General features: G+C 33.7%; 1 protein-coding gene and 2 long non-coding RNA genes across 6 annotated transcripts; 1 reads left to right on the top strand and 2 right to left on the bottom strand.

The window, feature by feature from the left end:
• The first annotated feature begins 2,991 nt into the window (after positions 1–2,991).
• LOC128157656 (uncharacterized) lies at positions 2,992–15,345 on the top strand. Its single transcript, XM_052820229.1, has 4 exons — positions 2,992–3,076; positions 3,999–5,615; positions 13,591–13,657; positions 14,015–15,345. The coding sequence occupies exons 2-4, from the start codon at positions 4,006–4,008 to the stop codon at positions 15,275–15,277; spliced, it is 2,940 nt and encodes a 979-aa protein (XP_052676189.1). The 5' UTR covers positions 2,992–3,076; positions 3,999–4,005; the 3' UTR covers positions 15,278–15,345.
• Positions 5,682–9,870, bottom strand: LOC128157658 (uncharacterized). Of its 2 annotated transcripts, XR_008239839.1 has the most exons (6): positions 9,631–9,870; positions 9,274–9,328; positions 8,055–8,556; positions 7,329–7,520; positions 7,085–7,131; positions 5,682–6,562 (listed from the first exon to the last, which is right to left on the bottom strand). It is a non-coding gene; the product is annotated as an uncharacterized LOC128157658 (long non-coding RNA). The 2 variants fall into 2 exon arrangements; XR_008239840.1 differs by lacking the exon at positions 9,274–9,328.
• Positions 15,346–20,188: 4,843 nt separating the features above from the next.
• On the bottom strand, positions 20,189–23,999 carry LOC128157659 (uncharacterized). Of its 3 annotated transcripts, none has more exons than XR_008239842.1 (6): positions 23,760–23,999; positions 23,404–23,458; positions 22,186–22,687; positions 21,454–21,645; positions 21,197–21,244; positions 20,189–20,683 (listed from the first exon to the last, which is right to left on the bottom strand). It is a non-coding gene; the product is annotated as an uncharacterized LOC128157659 (long non-coding RNA). The 3 variants fall into 3 exon arrangements; XR_008239841.1 differs by having other exon boundaries at positions 23,404–23,593; XR_008239843.1 differs by lacking the exon at positions 23,404–23,458.
• Between the last annotated feature and the right edge of the window lie 1,019 nt (positions 24,000–25,018).

Raw genomic sequence — 25,018 nt, forward strand, 5'->3', positions numbered from 1 at the left:
CTTTCAAATTTTGACATAGCATTTTAAAACTCTATATTTATCAGTATAAACATTGAAAATGGAAAAATAAAATTTAGAAAATTTTAAGTCAAATCGTGTCCACGTCCCTTTAAATAATAAGACTTGTACACTTATAGCCAAGCTACTGTGAAATTATTTTTTAGGAAAATCAAATTTCAAGCAGACCAACTAAGAAGTGCAAAAGGTGCTAAATATGCTAAAATTAATAAAAGTTCCACATTTTGTACACACAGGCTACGTATATTAATTTAAATACCTGGTAAGCACTGAAACATTGAAAAGAAACAAATTCAAACCTTTTAACTGGAAGTCTTTCAGTTTTCTCATCTTGATATTTAAGCTAGGTAGGGGTGGGGGGGGGGGGTACTAGTAAGCAGTAGGTAATCGATATTGTACATTTACAGTATACATTCGTTGAAAATTATCGGTAATAGTAATTTATAAATTTCAGTAGACATACTTTTTGTGTTAAAGGGGCATGGTCACGATTTTGGTCAAAAATTATTTTTTCGATTTCAATGTTTACAATGCTTTAGAAAGGCATTTTAAATAGGCAGCCAAACTTTGAGTGTCATTTGATGGGTTATAAGCTACTTTCAGAGTTTACAATTCTTCGCTATGTTAACAAAGGATTTGTAACTTACATTTCGAATGTTGAAGTGAAAATTCAAGTTTTACACCTAAAATAAATGTGTTAATCGTTAGGAGCTGTTTATTTATGCTTAAAATGAATAATAAGATTGACAAACCAGCTTTAAAAAGATTTGTACTGGTTTAATTATTGAGCCTATGTAAACAAAAACAGGGCACGAGCCTTGTTTACATGACGAAGAATTGTGAGCCCTGTATCTTGCTTAAAACTCAACGTCTGGCACCCACATTTCATTTGATCATTAGAAATGCATTCCTAAAGCATTGCAAATAATAAAAACAGAAAAATAATATTTGACCAAAATCGTGACCATGCCCCTTTAAAAGTAATACTCAGATATAGTTAACACATGCTATTGACTTCGTAAAGAAAATAATGTGGTTTTGGGGTTAATTGTTTGTAATTAGATATAGATGCAGTGAGTTGTCATTAATTAATGAAATCGTGTGTATCTTTCTGTAGATTCACATAATTTGCGATATGTTCTGACTAGCAATTATGTACATCTTTCTTAACAAGCATGGTCTTGGAGCAAACAACTTTTGCACTGTGCCAGCTGAAATTATTTTGGACAGCTCTACCTTCAGTGATATTGGGTCCCCAGGGTTTTGACTCTCTCTCTCTCTCTCTCTCTCTCTCTCTCTCTCTCTCTCTCTCTCTCTCTCTCTCTCTATTAAATAAGAAAACACGAAAAACGTTCAATATAGCTTAAGCGCTTTCATTTTAAAATCTTCAGAAGCTATATAGCTTCTGAAGATTTTAAAATGAAAGCGCTTAAGCTATATTGAACGTTTTGCGTGTTTTCTTATTAATTTTTATCTATAACCCACCGACCACTGTGGATTTTATTGTGTTTCAATATATATATATATATATATATATATATATATATATATATATATATATATATATATATATATATATATATATATATATATATATATATATATATATATATATATATATATATATATATAAAATGTTATAAGGTTTCCTTTTTACTTCTATTGACGCTGAATTGAAACTGACTGCATAATTAGAAAGAATATAAATTAAGCCAGTCCTTTACCAAATTTGTTTAATCTCTGAATCCGAGGGTAGGGGTCCTTACTCTAGGATGTGACCAGAATGGTCATATAATTTTAAAGGTATATACCTGTATATGCCGTTTTTATTTGCGTTTTTCGATCCACTAAGCTACAAAAGTTATAAACTCTCTGCAAATTATACAGTTTAAATCAAAAGCATTAATTTAAAAGTATTACATATAAATTATAATTTTTATTTATTTACTAACCGGGTTGGTCAATAAACGGCCAACTTTGAAATATTCATAAGCACGTGGTGTGACAAGCTAATTTTAGAACGTACGTACACATGATGTCGACGCGGGAACGTGGTCAGTCTGTTGGCAGTGGAATAAAGCGTTCGGAGAGAAAAGAAAGAAACAGTTGGACAGAGAACGTTGTAAAATGAGAATCTATATTGAAGACCACTTTGTCAGCTTCTTGCTGTTTTGAGTCGAGGACCTAAGAAGGGATAATTTTGACGTTTATTTTTATAGTTATTGGTTGTCAAATTTCTGGTCAATTGCAAAAGAGCTCGGTGAAAAAATCGGAAAAAATCGGTGTCGATAACGATAAAAATCGACACTGATACGCAACCATCCTCATAAAATGCAGATGACCATATCTGATATTTTTTCTGTTAGCAGCACAAAAATCTGTTTAAATATAAACTCAAACAACTGTAAACAAACCTGTCGTATTACCCCGTTTACCATGCTGCTATTCTGAATTACTATTTCAGCGCACATGCACAAATCCATCTCAAGCTTTAATCGTTTATGAATATGCATACATGTAGGTAAATTGTTGTTATTCATTTTCATGGTTAATATCTCGTTGATGTTAATCAAAAAATCCGAAAATCTTTTGTAAACCTTTTTTCACGTATCTAGTCAACCATGCTGGCAAAATAAAATTAGTGTTGTTTTTTTTTAACATCGGCAAAATGCCATTAAAAACGGCATATAAACCCTTAAAAAAAATATAATGTCTAAATATTCTTTTCTTCACTACCTCTCACACTTAATAAATTATATATAACTACCTGCATATTTAGAAAGACTATCAAGCCTTCTATTAAAGTTGTAAATTTCAAGAGTTCTCCTTTTTTTGGGGAGGGGGGGGGGGGTGGTTAAATACGCAGACAATGGCTAATTTCTGATCGGGGGGGGGGGGGGGTAGATACGTGACTACAATACACGGGGAATAACTCGAACTCTTTTAAACTCTCTGTCAGGTGACCACATTCCACACAAGCAGGCTCGGTCATATTTGAGAACGTCTGCACGTTTGATGGATGTCCTATTCCATTAATATCATGATCAACTAACACCAGGTTTGTGTTACTTATAAACTTAATAATCTAATCTATAATAATACATGAAAAATTAAGATGCCGACGTGTTGTTGTTGTTTAATTAATATACTTGTATCTAAACAAAACTACAAAGTACTTTCGTTTTTAAATTCAGTGTATTATTATACTACCTAACATTTATTTTACGTTCACATGCTTATCAATTAATACAAGCCGATTATATTCTATTTGACATTTTTCTTTGGAAATCTTTGATGAAAGCAGATCGACAACATACAATTATCACACTTTGCAAGTGACCTAAGACATATTTTATATATCTAAACAATAAAATGCTTTCTTTGGTGATTTATGCGGGATATGAAGGTGGCGACATTGCAAAAAAAATTCATAACTTACGGTAGCGGGATCTGTCAATATTTTCTGCAATGATCGCTACCTTCATACCCCGCATGAATCATCAAAGAAAGCATTTTATTATTTATATTGACATCTTTCTTTTACCAAATTATTAAACTGATTATCAAAAGTAAAATTAACTTTATCACTGCTTATGTACATCAGTACGATAGCTAAAAGAAACAGCCGAATCGTCACCTCTAGAGTTTTGAGTCTGACCTCATCATGATTTTCATGCAGTCCGTGATTTTTCTGAGCTCGCTGTGGGTTTCGACCAATCGATAAACGGGGCTTGTTGATTTCAGTCTGGCTGTTTCTATAAAGCTATGAAATAACTAAAAGTTTCCATAAGAAATAGAGGGAATCATACTCGGTAGATGTATATATAATAGAATATGTATTTTCAGAAAAAAATTCATATGCATTTTTAATTTCATTAAAATAATCAAAATACATAAGTTAGATCAGTAAAATTTATTTGTGTTTATTTTTCTTGATCACTGACTATTATTTACTTTCATTTTTTCATTCTAATTTTTAGACAAATTATGGATCCTCATTCTACTGCTCAGGATGTGCACCGATGTGACCTTTGTGAGACCGCCATAGTACACAGCTATTGTGACTTTTGTCATGTCAGCCTTTGCAAACCCTGTATATTAGATCACATATTAGATGAATATGAAAAACATAAAATAGTTCCATTCAAGGAACGAAGATCAACCCTCGTTTATTCAAAATGTAGGACACATCCACAAAAAAATTGCGAGTTGCTGTGCAAGAATTGTAACAACCGATTTGTTTGTTCCTCTTGTACTGCCTCTGAACAACACAGGGGACATATATTTGTAGATGTTACAGAGGTTTACAAGACAAAGAAAAACAATATCGAAAAAGACACAGAGGAATTAGAAAATCTTATTTCTCCTAAATATAAAGAAATTGCACTGGACTTGGAAAATCAGCTTGCCAACCTGGATGGAGGATATGAGAAACTAACAACAACAATGTCCAAACAAGGAGAGCAATGGCACAGAGAAATCGACATCGTCATCGACATAATGAAAACTGAAATTAATGAGATTAAAGTGAAACACAGAGATATTTTACAGAAACATTTGGATGAAATCAAACAGATACAGTCGCTGATAAAACAAACATTACTTGCCTTATACGAAATCGAGAAATCTACTGCAGTAGCTACTACCATTGAATACAACTCAAAGATCAGAGAATTTAGCAAACTTCCACCCAAGCTTCAAGTAAAACTGCCAACATTCATTCAAAAACCGATAGACAGGGAGAAGCTGTATAGTTTGTTTGGACATATCACCCCATTATCTACTGCAACAGAAGAAAATGTCCTGTCACTGAACCAACCCAACACTTTAGTCAAAGAACTACTGGATGAACCGGAGCTAGTTGCCACAATACAGACTGGGTATGAACAACTACTCGGTGTTACCTGTCTAGATGAAGACGGTGTATGGACGCATGGATTGACCAATAAAATCAAATGCTTTAACATCAATGGTTCACTTCTCCAAACAATCGGGACAAAATCAGAACAAAGGCCCAATGCCATAGTTGTAAACAGTGATGGGGATCTACTGTACTCTGACTGGAAAGCTAGGACAGTGAATAAAGTAAAGAATGGACAAACAGAAGAGTTGATCAGATTACAGGAATGGGTGCCCAATAACTTGTGTGTCACCTCTAATGGTGATATACTGGTCACCATGCACAGTAATAATGGAACTCAATCCAAAGTTGTCCGGTATTCGGGTTCTACGAAGAAACAAACAATTCAATTTGATGATGAAGGTACACCTCTGTACTCGGGGAATATGTATTATAAATACATCACTGAAAACAGAAACCATGACATCTGTGTAGCTGATTGCAGGGCCAGTGCAGTAGTCGTGGTTTATCAGGACGGGAAACTCAGATGGAGGTACATCGGTCATCCCTCAGTTACCAAGCACAAACCATTTATACCCCGTGGTATCACAACAGACAGTCAGAGTCGTATCCTGACAGCCGATAGAGACAACCATTGTATCCACATTCTGGATCAGAATGGACAGTTTCTCCGTTACATTGATAACTGTGATCTGAACAATCCTTATGGTTTATGTGTGGACAATAATAACAATTTGTTTGTGTCAGAATATTATAAAGGCAATGTAAAGAAAATAAAATTTCTAAGATAGACACCAAATTGGTGATTGAAAAAATAAAGCAGAAACCATTTTCATTATTTTGGTAATTTTTTATAACTTAGGTATACTGAACAGGTAGTTAAAGTCCAGTCATTTTTCCTCATTCAATATCATACATATTATATTATACTTACATATTCATTATTTTGGCTAATTGGTAATTTTGGTAATTAAAATCCAGTCATCATTTCCTCATTCATTATATTATATATTATATACGTGATATAATACATGATTGTTGAGCAAGTTGAGTTTTCATTTGTTTTATATATGATTTTATTTTTTTACAACTAAATGTCCAAGATATTGCATTTGATAATTAAAACAATGCTTCCTTATAAAACAGAAAATGACGCCCCATTTCCTTTTGGTAAAGTCAACATATATTGTATCTAAATTTTCAACACGTTAAGATTTTTAAAAAACAATTTCAAGCCAAAGTTTTCCAAAACTTGGAATCTACAGAACAATTAAAAAATTTCAATATTTTTAATGCATTAGATTTTTATGACAAATATACATGCATAAATAGTGTTCTATTGGTATTGCACTAAAGTTTTAACAATGAATGACTAATGCGAAATTGAGAAGAATTTATATGTCATAATTATTTATAACCTTTTACAAAATAATACATGTACTTAAATATACAAAAACACCTAGTCCAATTAATATATATATAAATATATGTTATTGTACTTGTGAGATAAAGTTCATAGATTATAATTAAATATAACTAATTAGAACATCTGAAGTTCACAAAATGTCCTGTACTTGGAACAACTTTCTAAAGGAAAGGGGCCATCACCTCCGTCTGCGTTTCCTGGACGCTGGTTCACTCAGTCGTTTCCTCTTCCTGTTCTCAAAGTCACCAGAAATCTCCCTATGCATGAAAGACAAAAAATTACTATTATAATCATTCAACATAACCCCAAGGTTATCTCATCCAAAATGAGATTTTTGATCATCCTGGTGATGCTGTGTTTTTGAACTAATTTTATAATAAATAAATCCCAGATGTGTTTTTTTTAAACTTAATTCAAACATATACCTGGTACAGGTAAAAAAATATTTTTTTTTCATTGAAAGATGTATATCAACCAACTACTGTTAGTGTATGAAAGTTATTGCATTCAAAATTCCAAAAAAAACTTTTCTTTACTAAGGCACCTACATGTAAATCAGCGTGTTTTAAAGATACCTGTAAGTGCATTTTAAGCCAAGCCTCTGAAATTTTTTTTTTTTAAATCACAATCCAAGCAGTCAAAGGCAGTTAAAAAGGTGCTTAATATGATGAAAGCTATTTTAAATTTAATATAAGTACCATTTTTGTTAGCACATGCTTCATATATTAATTTGAATACATGGTAAACACAGAAACATTGAAAAAGAAACAAATTCAAACCTTTTAACAGGAAGTCTTTCAGTGTTTTCATCTTCCCCTTCCATGTTCTAAGTGGAGGTAAGAACAAAACATAAAAATGCAAATGAAAATCTGACTGTATCTAATATGTTAAGGAGCAAAAATTATTATATCTAAAAAAAAATATGTTATAAACAATATTTTAAAAAACCCAATTAAATACAATAAATATGCTGCACATATATACTGTATATGTACTGCTACAATGCTAGGAAATAGAAGTCACCTTCAGATCTTTGATGGGAGAGAAGACTGCCGACAGATCACTACAGTTGGACTTGTCACTCTTAGTGGAGATGCTAGAGAGATGACGGGTCCTTGATGTGGAGACACCCACCGCTCCACTTAGTGCCGGCCACAAGATGGAAATCCACATCATACTCCTTCACTGGTGTCTCATATATATGGAGACTGTCACCTACAAAACATGCAATACATGAAATAATAATGTAATAATAATGATATTATCTTAATAAATGTGGACATTTAATGCAAATAAAACTGTGACCACCTCTCTCTCTTTCTCTCTCTCTCTCTCTCTCTCTCATATATTTGACACTAAAACTGATAAATATACTCATTCGCTCTAAATTATGTAGAGCATATAACTGATATTATATAAGGAATAAGGAATCATTCTTTGAGTATCATGAGGTGATAATTTGGGTCGGGGCGTGATCAAACCCAATAAAGCCCGAAGGGCTTAATGATAGATTTTATCACGCCCCGACCGAAATTATCACCTCATAATATTCAAAGAATGAATCCTCTTTACTTATATTTATATAATCTTAGGCCATTGTACGATTAAATATTTAAATATAAATAAATAAACCCCGCTGGCGCCTCGATTTGGCGTCGTTTGTTTTATGAGTTATATAGTACAAAATCGATACGTTGTGTTATCACAGGCAAAGACACTGGATAATGTAAATATACTAGATTATACTACCTTTATCTGGATTTTCAGATTTTCCAGCCTCATTTTGTTCATCAGAAGTCTGTGATTTTGACTTTGGCGTTGTCTGCAATGATGCATCAACAGACCCATCAGCAACAATACCAACACTTTTGTTTGTCTGATCTTTAATGGAGATGTGTTTTTCTCCATTAGAACTCTCCATCAGATTGTCATCTTTCATCGTCTCTTTCTCTTTATCTTCTAACCAAGTACTTGGTTCAAGTTCTACTTATTCATCCTCCTCATGAATACCATGTTCATCCACCATTTCATCTTCAATATCAATATTCTGACTACGCTTTAAATTCTTTTTCCTTTTGAAAGTTCCCTCATTTTTATATGACTTGGATTTAGAAGGGCCATTTTTTCTTGGAAGAGTCAACGAGATGTCAGCTTTATCCACCATGTTCAACAAATCAGGTTCACTCCTTTCTGCAGAGCCTTCATCCGGGGCAATAAAACGTAGTCACGCTCACTTTTGCTCTCAATTTCACTATTTCAAAAGGAATATGTAAGTGGAAAGTTGATACCTTGACCACAAGTGAAATAATCAAATTTATAGGGGACCAAAACCAGCATTTTTTTTCTGATCTGGACCCTCGACCCAATTTTATAAAGAGAAAGGATTGACGCATAAGAATGTCTGACCGCTCGGTCTGACAATAGTCTCCTTGGTACATGTATTATACGCTCTACTATAAACTGATAAAGTAAGCTTTGCTATTTACATTATATAGGGTAAATAGTATCATTATAAAGCCGGGGGAGGGGGAGAGAGAGCGGAGGGCCAACACAGAGCGTTGGGAAGTTCATGAAAAAGAAGTGTTAGTGCGTGGGGAGGGTTTGGGTGTGGGGAAGGGCGGGGGTGTGGGGGTCGGAATGTATGATTCTTGTCATGCCCCATTATTTTTTCACCGATGGACACCTAGCTCTTGCATGTACTATAACTTTGAACAAAACTGGCGCAATGCACGTTGTTTCTGAAAGATGTTCAAAATTCAATGCTTGCAAATATTTTACCAAAAGCGGTAAATCGTCATTCATCCTAAATGGTTCATTTCATCCTACTGTACATAAAATGAAAATGGACAGAAAAAACCCCTCCCCTCCCAAATTACCAGGCAACCAAACATATTTGGAGCTAATTGTAAATGTTTCTGTCAAAACAAATTCAGTTCATCACTGTGCTTTAATTTTGTGATCTTCTTACCTTTTCTATCAATAAATTCCATTTATATCAGAATCATTTCACACTCGTCCGTTGCCTGGATTTTACATGTACCAATCAAGGGAAGAAAAAAAAAAGAAGTTGAATAAAATATAATTTTTAACACGGATTATGCCGCTCAGAGAGTAATCACCCATTAGTCTTTTATTCATGAATAAATAATTCTCCCTCCTCTGTGGAACAATTAAAACTATTAATTAAGAGATTTTTGCCGTGAGCCATCGATCTTTCAAAAGTTATTAAAAGATAGGTCTACTTCAGAAACCCCTCTTTCGTAAAAGAAAAGAAAGAAACTTTATTCCTACTTGATATTAAATAAAAAAACTTTTAAAGACTCACCTGTCTAGTTGGGAATCTCCTTGTGTACTTTGTCCATTTCATCACCTTGATTCCATGGTGTAATACCTAATTACGGAATCGCTTCTTCTTTCAATATTGACTTATCTTCTTCAACGTCTTGCGAAAATCACGGTTTATTTGTGAATATCAAGTTTTCTTTTCATGAATATGTATATTTTTTTCCCAGCACCTTATTTGCATTGAAATTTGCAGTGTTTAATTTTCTTCCTCAAAGATATAATTATGCAATGTTGTTAATTATAGGACGTTATATATAAGGTTATTTCAGTGGCACCTGCCCGCATCGATATTAAACCATACCCCATATATACATATACTGTCCCGCAGAGCCCAACATTACACAGGACGACCCATCTCCGCAAACAAAATGAAAAATCCGCGAGACCGTGTTGGATCTGTAGAGTATTAGTGTTTACTTATAATACAAAATCGATTCCAATCACTTCATTTAAACAAACTATCACCTTTCACTTTTCCTCACCATTTCTGAAGAAGAAATTTAATCTGACTGTGTACATAGACACGCAATAAGATTAGGCCTGGATAAAGTACATTTACTTTCACGTGCATTTTTGATTTTCTTGTGTCTCTCCCCGTTCTTGGTCTGTTTGCTCAAAGTTTAAATCACGTTGAATAACATAATAGTTGCTAAATATGCTTTGTCAAATATGCTCAATGAACGAATTGAGAATCTTCACTTAAATATGATTGTTAAATTTCGTACAAGAATGTTTCTGTACGGCGATGCAATTTAACATTTAAAAAATTCTTATGAAAAGTTTTTTTTATTTATTAATGAAATTCTACAACGTAAATGTCTGTTCAAAAACTTGTCAGACGACATAATATAACTCAAAAGATTCATGTACATATATATTTTTCGCACTTTGACATTCACTACAAAAGTACAGTGATACGTTGATATTGACATTCAAGCTGGGGGGGGGGGGGGTACAAGTAAGCAGTGGGTAATCGATATTGTACATTTACAGTATACATTCGTTGAAAATCATCTATTATAGTAATTTATAAATTTCAGAAGACAACCTTTTTGTGTTAAAAGTAATATTCAGATATAGAAAACACAATCATGCTATTGACTTCTTAAAGAAAATAATGTGGTTTTGGGGTTAAATGTTTGTTATTAAATAGATGCAGTGAGTTCTCGGTGATTCATGAAATCATGGGTATCTATCGATAGATGGAAGTCGCTTTCACATTTTGATATTTTCTAGCAATTATGTATAGTACCGATCAGACCCAACCTAACAGAAAGTAAACCCCAACTAAACCCTGGGTTTACTCTGGGTTTACTTCGGGTTTACTAGAGTGGACCCAGAGTAAACCCAAAGTAAACCCAGAGTGCACACAGAGAGTAACCCAGTCAGAAGTACACCCCTGAAAGCAGACGCTAACTATGTATTCGGAATATACAAAGGTAGGAATTACAGAGAGCAGGATGGTAAGCTTAAATACTAGTCTGCTTCACACTTCAGTGCATACAGTTTACCTCAAAAGCAATTTCAAAGTAAATCCATAGTAAACCCCGAGTAAACCCAAAGTAAACCCCAAGTGGACCCAAATTTTCAAAAAGTAAACCCAGAGTAAACCCTAAGTAAACCCAAAAAGTAAACCCGGGGTTTAGTTGGGGTTTACTCTGGTGTTAAGTTGGTCTGATCGGTACTGTACATCATGGTCTTGTAGCGGACAACTTTTGCACTATGCCAGCTGAAATGATTTTGGACAGCTCTGATATACGTTCTGTGATATTGGGTCCCCCGGGTATAGACTCTAGGGTGGGGTCTAACAATCATACAGTTTTAATATATATATATATATATATATATATATATATATATATATATATATATATATATATATATATATATATATATATATATATATATATATATATATATATATATATATATATTATATATATCTCCAAGAAAAACCTCAGTGATCGGTGAAATATATATAAAACTTTAATAAATGAAAACACAAAGATCGAGTAAAACATTTGCGCTTTCATTTTCAATACTGTACTGTAAAACATCTGAAGAAAATGAAAGCGCTTATGTTTTACTCGATCTTTGTGTTTTCATTTATTTAAATATATATATATATATATATATATATATATATATATATATATATATATATATATATATATATATATATATATATATATATATATATATATATATATATATATATATATATATAAGAACGTACGTACACAAGATGTCGACGCGAGAACGTGGTCAGTCCGTTGGCAGTGGAATAACGCGTTCGGAGAGAAAAGAAAGAAACAGTTGGACAGAGAACGTTGTAAAATGAGAATCTAAATATTGCAGACCACTTTGAGCGCGGCGGACACGTGTTAGACATGAATTAAATTTTATGTTTACTTTGAGATTGCCGGCTTCTTGCTGTTTTGAGTCGAGTGTCCCAGAAGGTATATTTTTCACGTTTTATTTTATAATTATTTTTTGTCAAATGTATGAAAATAATGGTCAATTGCAAAAGAGGTCGGTGATAAAATCTGTTTAAATGAATTCAAACAACTATGTCGTATTACCCCGTTTACCATGCGCAAATCCACCTCAAGCTTTACTCGTTTATGAATATGCATAGGTAAATCGTTGTTATTCATTTTCAAATTATGGCTAATCCCTCGTTAATATTTATCAAAAAATTCCAATATTTTCTGGGGGGTTTTCATATACCCAGATATGCTTTCCCTTCCTTTGACACTCAATAACACTATAGCTGCATATATAGAAAGACTATCAAGCCTTCTATTAATTTGTTGTTTTTTTTTTGGGGGGGGGGGTGTCAAATGAGCAGACAATGGCTGAATTCTGGTTTGGGGGGGGGGGGTAGATACAAGACTACAATACACGGGGAATAACTCTAATTTGTTTTCAATCCTCTGTCAGGTGACCACATTCCAATACAAGCAGGCTCAGTCATGTTTGCGAACGTCTGCACACTGGATGGATGTCCAAATCCATGAATATCATATAAACAACTATCACAAGGTTTGTATTCCTTATACTTTTAATAATCTAATCAATACATGAAAAATTTAGATCCGACGTGGGTTTTTTTTTTTAGATAATCATATTTAAACAAAACTACAAAGTACTTTCGTTTTAAATTCAGTTTTGTATTATACCACCAAAAACGTATGTTTACGACCAAATGCTTATCAATTAATACAAGTCGATTATTCTATTTGACTATTGTTTCTTTGGAAATCGTTGATGAAAGCAGAGCGACAACATACAATTATCACACTTTTCGAGTGACCTAAAACACATTGTTTATATATATAATCTTTGATGATTCATGCGGGATATGAAGGTGGCGACATTGCAGAAAAAATTCATAATCTACGGTAGCGGGTTCTGTCAATTTTTTTCTGCAATGATCGCTACTTTCATATTCTGCATGAATCATGAAAAGGAAGCATTTTATTATTTCTATTTACAACTTATTTAAACTAATCATTTAATTGATTATAAAAAGAAAGTAAAATTCACTAAATTACTGCTAATGAACATCAGTACGATAGCTGAAAGAAACTGCCAAATCGTCTCTTGTGATACTTTAAGTCTGACATCATGATGATTTTTTTCGTGCAGTCCGTGATCTTTCTTAGGTCGCTGTAGGTTTCGACCAATCGATAAACGGTGCGTGTTGATTTCAGTAACTATAAGTTTCCGTTAGGAATAGAGGGAACCATACTCGGTAGATGTAAATATATTTACATAATAGTACATGTATTTTCAGAAAGAATTTCATATTATCCGTTTTGATATCATTTAATATTATATAATAAATACGTGTAAGTTAGAGCTATAATATTTTTCGTGTTTATTTTTCTTGATCAGTGACAAACATTGACTTGGATTTTTTCATTTTAATTTTTAGACAAATTATGGATCCTCATTCTAGTGCCCAGGATGTGCACCGATGTGACCTTTGTGAGACCGCCATAGTACACAGCTACTGTGACTTTTGTCATGTCAACCTATGTAAACCTTGTATATTAGATCACATATTAGATGAATACGACAAACATAAAATAGTTCCATTCAAGGAACGAAGATCAACCCTCGTTTATCCAAAATGTAGGACGCATCCACACAAAATTTGCGATTTGCTGTGCAAGAATTGCAATAACGTATTTGTTTGTTCTTCTTGTACTGCCAGTGAACAACACAGGGAACATGTATTTGTAGATGTTACTGAGGTTTACAAGAAAAAGAAAAACAATATCGAAAAAGACACAGAGGAATTAGAAAATCTTATTTCTCCTAAATATATAGAAATTGCAATGGACTTGGAAAATCAGCTTGCCAACCTGGATGGAGGATATGAGAAACTTACAACAACAATGTCCAAACAAGGAGAGCAATGGCACAGAGAAATCGACATCGTTATCAACAAAATGAAAACTGAAATCAGCGAGATAAAAGTGAAACACAAAGACATTATACAGAAACACTTGGATGAAATCAAACAGATACAGTCTCTGATAAAACAAACATTACTTGCCTTAAACGAAATCGAGAAATCTACTGCAGTAGCTCCTACCATTGAATACATCTCCAAGATCACAGAGTTTAGCAAACTTCCACCAAAGGTTCAAGTAAAACTCCCAACATACATTCCAAAACCGATAGACCGTGAGAAGCTGTATAGTTTGTTTGGACACATTACCCCATTATCTACTGCTACAGAAGAAAATGTCTTGTCACTAAACCAACCAAATACTTCAGTCAGAGAACTACTGGATGAACCAGAGCTTGTTGCCACAATACAGACTGGGTATAAAGGACTACTCGGTGTTACCTGTCTAGACGAAGACAGTGTATGGACGTATGGATTGACCAATAAAATCCAATGCTTTAACATTAATGGTTCATTTCTCCAAACACTCCGGACAAGATCAGGAGCAAGGCCCAATGACATAGTTGTAAACAGTGATGGGGATTTACTGTACTCTGACTGGAGATCTAGGACAGTGAATAAAGTAAAGAATGGACAGACAGAAGAGTTGATCACATTACAGGGTTGGACACCTTATAATCTGTGTGTCACCTCTACTGGTGATCTCCTGGTTACCATGTACAGTGATGATGAAACTCAATCCAACGTAGTCCGTTACTCGGGATCTACAGTGAAACAAACCATTCAATTTGATGATAAAGGTAAACCTCTGTACTCAGGGAATACCAGGCTTAAATACATCACAGAGAACAGAAACCATGACATCTGTGTCGCTGATAATAGTGCTGGTGCAGTAGTGGTAGTTAATCAGGACGGGAAACTCAGATGGAGATACATTGGTCATCCCCCAGTTACCAAGAACCAAACATTTGCACCCCGGGGTATTGCAACAGACAGTCAGAGTTGTATCCTAACAGCAAACGGTTTAAACCACTGTATCCACCTTTTGGATCATAATGGACAGTTTCTCCGTTACATTGATAACTGTGATCTGAAAGATCCTTATGGTTTATGTGTGGACAATAATGACAATCTGTTTGTGTCAGAATGTGATAAAGGCAATGTAAATAAAATAAAATTTTTAAGAAAGACACCAAATTGGTGACTTATGGAGATAAAGCAGTAACCATTTTCATTATTTTGGCATTTTTTTAAAACTTATTAAAGATATATTAAAAAGGTAGTTAAAATCAAGTCATCATTAAGGTCTTCCGTTTCCAACGGAAGACCTTTCTATTATTGTGCGGGTTAAGATTATTCTTTTTTTTTTTTTTTTTTCTTCCTAGACGCGAACTTTGAGGCTTCATATCGTGCTCATTTCTGAACGGTTTTTGCTCTAATTTTCAGGGCTAATGGACTTTACAAAACACTATCTTCATCAATTCATAAAAGTTAGAATTTCCTTTCCGTTAACGAGTTATTCCCCTTTTAAAAATTTTTAGGGCCTTTGGTTTCCAGACAAAGGCTCCGAGACTATGATAGCAGGGAATGGGAATCCAACGAATTTGAATAACAAAGACATTGAAGTTGTATACATCGGTTTTTGTTTTTGGATTTCGTTCCTTATTTAGGAAAAGGTAGGGGGTTAAAAAACAGGATTCGGAAGAGTGCGAAAATTTAGTCATATTTTCCTTTGTATCTTTTAAACAAAAAATAATTTGTCAAAACATGTAGAATAAAAGTTGTGCAGAATAACAAGGGCTTTCATTTGACACCAATAAAAAAGGGCTGGCCCCTTAAATTAAGGGCCGAGAGCCCCTAAAAGTTTTTGCTTAATAACTCAAAAAAGGTTAGGATTTTGATATGGCTGTCGCTGGAAAAGTTGTTTGTTGGGATCTCATCAAGGTCGTAACAATATTATTTTGTAAGTGATTTGTGTAGTATGAGTGTAAAAAGCTTTACATGTTGACATGTACCTGTTTTCATTTGACATGTTAACGAAAGTCTTTGTGCGTACAACTGGCATAAAGTTGCCACAGAAAGTATGCTGGTTTATACAGGAGGCATTAATTTATAAGAATTTTTTTGTTGGTGGAGTACATGCTTTTTTTTAGGTAGGAGTTTAAGTCATTGTTGTTAAGTTCTTATAGTGCACAATCATTAAAAACGGCAATTGGAAAACAAAACATTCTTTTTCTTTTCTATTAAACCACAAAATATGGAATTAAAAAACTCTATGCATTACATTTTATTTATTAACTCCATGCATTTAAAATCTACCTTGAATCAGAGCTGTGTGTGTGTGTGTGTACCATTACGTAAGCTCTCCCTCGCCCGCGGCCGAGAAAATCGGTCACCATGCTCGCGGCTGGACTACCTAGCGGTCAGCGGTTATCTATAAATACACGAGAGCTGTGTCTCTCATATACATGTATGAGTTTATTTAGCCGCGAACTCAAGAATTGGTTTCGTTTTGATTTCACATAATTTTTTATGGATTAAACGATTGGGTGTCAATTAAGAAATCGTTCAGTTAATTAATAAAAGCAATGTCATTCTCAATCTAAAGCAATAATAGACACAGATCAATTGTGGGTTTTAAGTTTAAAATAAATAACTTCTATTTGATATAGAGTATGGTCATTATACTGCAAACTTTTCAAATCTTCCTGGGTTCTGAGCTGTGCCTGTCTGTGCGTTGTACATGTACCTTTACGTAATATACCCTTCGCCCACGGCCGATGAGATCAGCCACGGCTGCACTACCTAGCGGTAATTAAGCGGTTATTTAATACACAAGATTCTCACACCGCGACGCACACTTACATGCATATGAACGTGTTTGAGTTAATATAGCCGTAAAAACAGAAACTGTTTTAATTTAATGCTATAAAAGTTTGTCCATCTTGTATTTATTCAATTGAACATTTGAGTGTAAATGAATATTAATGAGCGATATTACTCCAAATTGTAAACATCGTAAGAAATAAATTAATGGTTAGTTTGTTTATGTAAAATATTTTAAAAACTGCACAAATAATGTTTTTAATCAACCCCCCCCCCCCACACACACAAATAGTAAACCATCCCTCGCACATGGCTGAGGAGAACCGGCGCGAGTGGACAAGTAATCCGCGGTCGGTTCGTGTTCTTCTACATGTACCTTATCACGCGTTCATGTTTCATATTTTGCACGGACACAACAATATCTTATTATGTTTTCAACTATTATATTTGTTTAAGATGAAAAGATAAATTCATTAAACTTGTACAGTTGATTAAGCATTGATATATAGATAGCGTACAAGGTAGTTTAAAAATCAAATTATTATCAAAGTTCCATGTAACATGTTTGCGGTAGGTGCTAGCACGATAAAAAAATGTCCTGAATTGAGGCATTCAATGATTTAAAAAAAAATTCACATGAATTTTAAACAACTTTAGATTAGATTCTATCGGTCACATATTAATCACTTCTGTATAGTTTTTCTACATGGTCGTTCGTTTCTTTGTAGAAGCGAACTCATTGCTGCCCCCCCCCCCCCTCCCGCCCCGCTGACAGGAGCTCTCGCTGGATGTTTTTAATTGTCAAAACGATATCAAGATCTATCGAAAATCATTTTTGGTGGCTTCTTCTCATGTGTACATTTTGTTTCACTTTCCCACCCGTTTGTTTATTCGGTCAGTCTGTGTAAATTCAATCGCCACGTGCGACCGAGAGTCTTGTGTCGCTTCAGCGCACAACTGAAATCGGTTTTTCAGTATTCGGCGGGATTTGATTTTTCTGCTAACATTAGTATTTTTATTAGTTTCAGAGATTACGATGTAAAAACACAAACAGTAAATACACCTAATATTATTTACATTGGTGATGTTGAAAAATATTTAAAATTAAATTAGTCACATTCGTAAGATAAAAATGTTCTACGAACAACCGATTATTTTTTCCTATGTCGTATCATTCGCGCATGAATAAGCATGTTCTGTACATGTACCTCAGAAAAAATTGAAATGATTACACAAAAAAGAAAGTTGTAATTAGTACTTCGGAATTTTTTTTTCTGAAAGTAATTTCACATTGTATTGTAAAGAACAAGAAATAAAAATGATTTAAATTTATGACTCAATATTCGTATATATTACCGGCGCTTCGTACATGTGTAACGGCGTACAGTGTATTATTAATAGATTATTATAATCTGTTCGAATTATTACCATGCGTAAAGATTCCCATAATAATTACTAGTAATTGCAAGACTGTGTACATCGTAGGCAAATCCCTGTGTGTTAATTACTTCGAAGACTCTTTGTTTTCCGTTAAATTAACAGTGGTTTAAATAATTTTCAGATAATTAATAAATTTTATGTCATTTAAATTGTATGCTTCATCAAATACTGATTCCGATTACCTTGAAGTCATTAATTTTCCTTTGGCTATTGACAAAAAAAGAGACGCTTGACCATCCAATGAAAACAAATACACAGAGTTTGATTTTAAAAAATTAAGTGAAAGCTTAAAACATTTTGATTTTACTGTGTAACACCACAGAAAACAATACACAGCCAGTGGTGTCACTTAACAGGTGCACAGGTAAAGCACCCAAGCCACGTCCAGTGAGTCGTGACGAATTCTGTATGGCCAGCACTGAGCACGGTCGGTAAAAATCAAAGTGAGTATGGAACACTGAGTGTTTATACAAGCTACCGAAAAAAGTGAAGCTCGAGGAAAAAGTGTAAAAGCAAACAAATTAATTAAGGTCTGTATATAAAAATTACATGTATATCCTATATTGTATAACTTTAAAGCGTTTTAAAGAACGATTGTGAAAATTTCTTTGGCCGCACGCCGTCGACAACATGCACATGGATAAGAATGACGTAGCTTATATCAAACTAAATTCCCTAGCATGGAGTCCGAGAATACGGACATTAAATATTTTGAAATGCGTACAAATGATCACTTATGAACATGATGAATTTAGATGTAGTGTAAAGGAAAGGGAACGAAGGCGAATGCTTAGTGGAAAAGTAAAACGTCTAAGGTAAAGAATGTTTCACACTGAGTAACCATGAAGAAAGTAAATTTACAACCTATGTTTAATTCCAGGAAGATTCGGCAAACTTTGAATCGATTATTAACGGTAACACTTGTAATAAAAACAGTTTCTTAAATACTCGTACAGTCTTCGATGTTTGACATTATTTACCTTATCCTATTACTGGTCTATATATAGACATCGTTGTTCCCTGGTTAAAGAATTTCAAAACACTTCAAAGTTTCATAAATTTATAAGGTATACTATACCATGTCCCGAGTTTTTTCTTCCACCACTTTTTGCTTGATATTTCAATAATAGTAAATACCTTTGTGCTCAAACTACGTTCATCAACTTATATGAAAAATGTCTAGATTATATGTGTTGAAACGCCCCCTCTACCGCTTCAGGTTTCAATACACATCCCAATATTGAAAGTCTACGGGGATTTTGCATTGCATAAGCCATTAATAAGCCCAGATGATAACGTTAAAAAATTGCGCGAGGTATCCCGAGTACTTCCGAATGGAGAAAAGATGTAAACATTTCCCATTATAAATCTCCGTAAGAAAATTGTTTTCGTTCCTGTGAAATTTTATGAGTGAAAATTGTTCAATGAAGATATCTTGGATATATTCCCTTTCATCAATTTCAGTTGTGTTTCTTTCACAGGTATGTGTATTTTTATTAAAAATCATCAAAATTTGATGGAAGCAATAACTTGGGATATACTATAGACCGTGATTTGTCACTTTATACTATAACTATTGTTGATAGATAGTTCACTCATCTGCGTCATCTATAATTTACTCCATTAACCAGTTAACTCTCACTCTCTCTCTCTCTCTCTCTCTCTCACTCTCTCTCTCTCTCTCTCTCATACATTTTCAACTCGCAGCAACAACGGAAGACCTACTCGTGGCTTTGCCACGAGCTCTGCTCTAGTTTTCTCATTATATTACATATTATATACGTGATTTAATACATGATTGTCGAGTAAGTTGAGTTTTTATTTGTTTTTAATGATTTTTTTTTTCAACTAAATGTCCAAGATTTATTGTATCTTAATCTTCAAAACATTAAGATTTTTAAAAAACAAACTCAACCCAAAGTTTCCCAATCCTTGGGATCTACAGAACAATTAAAAAATTTCAATATTTTTAATGCATAAGATTTTTTTGACAAAATATACATGCATAGTGTTCTATTGGTATTGCACTAAAATTTTTAAAATGAATGACAAATACGGAATTGAGAAGTATTTATATGTCAAAATTATTTATAACCTTTTTCAAAATAATGCATGTACTTAAATATACAAAAACACCTAGTCCAATTAATATATATATATATAAATATATGTTATTGTACTTGTGAGATACAGTTAATAGATTAGAACATCTGAAAATTCACATAATGTCCTGTACTTGGAACAACTTTCTAAAGGAAAGCGGCCATCACCTCCGTCGCGTTTCCTGGACGCTGGTTCACTCAGTCATTTCCTCTTCCTGTTCTCAAAGTCACCAGAAATCTTCCTATGCATGAAAACAAAAATTACATTTATAATCATTCAACATAACCCCAACGTTATCTCATCCAAAATGAGATTCTGGATCATCCTGGTGATGCTGTGTTTCTAGACTAATCTTATAATAAATAAAACCCAAAATGTGTTTTTTAAATTTGTAATTCAAACATATACCAGGTACCGGTAAAAAAATATTTTATCTCATTGAAAGATGTATATCAACCAACTACTGTTAGTGTAAAAAGTTATCGCATTCAAAATTAAAAAAAAAATTCTTCACTCTACATGTAAATCAGCGTGTTTTAAAGATACCGATAAGTGCATTTTAAGCCAAGCTTCTGTGAAATTTATTTTCAAAAAAATCATAACCCAAGCAGTCAAAGGCAGTGCAAATGGTGCTAAATATATGATGAAAGCTATTTTAAAATTAAGTTAAGTATCATTTTTGTAAACACATGCTACAAATATTAATTTGAATACATGGAAAACACTGAAACATTGAAAAGAAACAAATTCAAACCTTTTAACAGGAAGTGTTGCAGTTTTTTTTATCTTCCCCTTCCATATTCTAAGTAGAGGTAAGAACAAAACATATAAATGCAATTGAAAATCTGACTGAAGAAAAACTACAGGAACCTAAAATGTCTAGAAGCAAAAATTATTATATTTTTAAAAAAATTGTTATAAACAATGTTTAAAAGAACAATTAAATACAATAAATATGCTGCACATATATACTGTATATGTACTGCTACAATGCTTGGAAATAGAAGTCACCTTTAGATCTTTGATGGGAGAGAAGACTGCGGACAAATCACTACAGTTGGCCTTGTCACTCTAGGTAGAAATGCTTGAGAGATGGCGGGTCCTCGATGTGGAGACACCCACCGCTCCACTTAGTGCCGGCCACAAGATGGAAATCCACATCATACTCCTTCACTGGTGTCTCATATATATGGAGACTGTCACCTACAAAACATGCAATACATGAAATAATAATGTAATAATGTAATAATAATGATATTATATTAATAAATGTGGACATTTAATGCAAATAAAACTATGACCATCTCTCTCTCTCTTTCTCTCTCTCTCTCTCTCTCATATATTTGACACTAAAACTGATAAATATACTCATTCGCTCTAAATTATGTAGAGCATATAACTGATATTATATAAGGAATAAGGAATCATTCTTTGAGTATCATGAGGTGATAATTTGGGTCGGGGCGTGATCAAACCCAATAAAGCCCGAAGGGCTTAATGATAGATTTTATCACGCCCCGACCGAAATTATCACCTCATAATATTCAAAGAATGAATCCTCTTTACTTATATTTATATAATCTTAGGCCATCGTACGATTAAATATTTAAATATAAATAAATAAACCCCGCTGGCGCCTCGATTTGGCGTCGTTTGTATTATGAGTTATATAGTACAAAATCGATACGTTGTGTTATCACAGGGAAAGACACTGGATAATGTAAATATACTAGATTATACTACCTTTATCTGGATTTTCAGATTTTCCAGCCTCATTTTGTTCATCAGAAGTCTTTGATTTTGACTTTGGCGTTGTCTGCAATGATGCATCAACAGACCCATCAGCAACAATACCAACACTTTTGTTTGTCTGATCTTTAATGGAGATGTGTTTTTCTCCATTAGAACTCTCCATCAGATTGTCATCTTTCATCGTCTCTTTCTCTTTATCTTCTAACCAAGTACTTGGTTCAAGTTCTACTTATTCATCCTCCTCATGAATACCATGTTCATCCACCATTTCATCTTCAATATCAATATTCTGACTACGCTTTAAATTCTTTTTCCTTTTGAAAGTTCCCTCATTTTTATATGACTTGGATTTAGAAGGGCCATTTTTTCTTGGAAGAGTCAACGAGATGTCAGCTTTATCCACCATGTTCAACAAATCAGGTTCACTCCTTTCTGCAGAGCCTTCATCCGGGGCAATAAAACGTAGTCACGCTCACTTTTGCTCTCAATTTCACTATTTCAAAAGGAATATGTAAGTGGAAAGTTGATACCTTGACCACAAGTGAAATAATCAAATTTATAGGGGACCAAAACCAGCATTTTTTTCTGATCTGGACCCTCGACCCAATTTTATAAAGAGAAAGGACTGACGTATAAGAATGTCTGACCGCTCGGTCTGACAATAGTCTCCTTGGTACATGTATTATACGCTCTACTATAAACTGATAAAGTAAGCTTTGCTATTTACATTATATAGGGTAAATAGTATCATTATAAAGCCGGGGGAGGGGGAGAGAGAGCGGAGGGCCAACACAGAGCGTTGGGAAGTTCATGAAAAAGAAGTGTTAGTGCGTGGGGAGGGTTTGGGTGTGGGGAAGGGCGGGGGTGTGGGGGTCGGAATGTATGATTCTTGTCATGCCCCATTATTTTTTCACCGATGGACACCTAGCTCTTGCATGTACTATAACTTTGAACAAAACTGGCGCAATGCACGTTGTTTCTGAAAGATGTTCAAAATTCAATGCTTGCAAATATTTTACCAAAAGCGGTAAATCGTCATTCATCTTTAATGGTTCATTTCATCCTACTGTACATAAAATGAAAATGGACAGAAAAAACCCCTCCCCTCCCAAATTACCAGGCAACCAAACATATTTGGAGCTAATTGTAAATGTTTCTGTCAAAACAAATTCAGTTCATCACTGTGCTTTAATTTTGTGATCTTCTTACCTTTTCTATCAATAAATTCCATTTATATCAGAATCATTTCACACTCGTCCGTTGCCTGGATTTTACATGTACCAATCAAGGGAAGAAAAAAAAAGAAGTTGAATAAAATATAATTTTTAACACGGATTATGCCGCTCAGAGAGTAATCACCCATCCGTCTTTTATTCATGAATAAATAATTCTCCCTCCTCTGTGGAACAATTAAAACTATTAATTAAGAGATTTTTGCCGTGAGCCATCGATCTTTCAAAAGTTATTCAAAGATAGGTCTACTTCAGAAACCCCTCTTTCGTAAAAGAAAAGAAAGAAACTTTATTCCTACTTGATATTAAATAAAAAAACTTTTAAAGACTCACCTGTCTAGTTGGGAATCTCCTTGTGTACTTTGTCCATTTCATCACCTTGATTCCATGGTGTAATACCTAATTACGGAATCGCTTCTTCTTTCAATATTGACTTATCTTCTTCAACGTCTTGCGAAAATCACGGTTTATTTGTGAATATCAAGTTTTCTTTTCATGAATATGTATATTTTTTTCCCAGCACCTTATTTGCATTGAAATTTGCAGTGTTTAATTTTCTTCCTCAAAGATATAATTATGCAATGTTGTTAATTATAGGACGTTATATATAAGGTTATTTCAGTGGCACCTGCCCGCATCGATATTAAACCATACCCCATATATACATATACTGTCCCGCAGAGCCCAACATTACACAGGACGACCCATCTCCGCAAACAAAATGAAAAATCCGCGAGACCGTGTTGGATCTGTAGAGTATTAGTGTTTACTTATAATACAAAATCGATTCCAATCACTTCATTTAAACAAACTATCACCTTTCACTTTTCCTCACCATTTCTGAAGAAGAAATTTAATCTGACTGTGTACATAGACACGCAATAAGATTAGGCCTGGATAAAGTACATTTACTTTCACGTGCATTTTTGATTTTCTTGTGTCTCTCCCCGTTCTTGGTCTGTTTGCTCAAAGTTTAAATCACGTTGAATAACATAATAGTTGCTAAATATGCTTTGTCAAATATGCTCAATGAACGAATTGAGAATCTTCACTTAAATATGATTGTTAAATTTCGTACAAGAATGTTTCTGTACGGCGATGCAATTTAACATTTAAAAAATTCTTATGAAAAGTTTTTTTTATTTATTAATGAAATTCTACAACGTAAATGTCTGTTCAAAAACTTGTCAGACGACATAATATAACTCAAAAGATTCATGTACATATATATTTTTCGCACTTTGACATTCACTACAAAAGTACAGTGATACGTTGATATTGACATTCAAGCTGGGGGGGGGGGGGTACAAGTAAGCAGTGGGTAATCGATATTGTACATTTACAGTATACATTCGTTGAAAATCATCTATTATAGTAATTTATAAATTTCAGAAGACAACCTTTTTGTGTTAAAAGTAATATTCAGATATAGAAAACACAATCATGCTATTGACTTCTTAAAGAAAATAATGTGGTTTTGGGGTTAAATGTTTGTTATTAAATAGATGCAGTGAGTTCTCGGTGATTCATGAAATCATGGGTATCTATCGATAGATGGAAGTCGCTTTCACATTTTGATATTTTCTAGCAAT

Source organism: Crassostrea angulata, chromosome 8 (genome assembly GCF_025612915.1).
Source record: "Crassostrea angulata isolate pt1a10 chromosome 8, ASM2561291v2, whole genome shotgun sequence".
NCBI classification, from domain to species: Eukaryota; Metazoa; Mollusca; class Bivalvia; order Ostreida; family Ostreidae; genus Magallana; species Magallana angulata.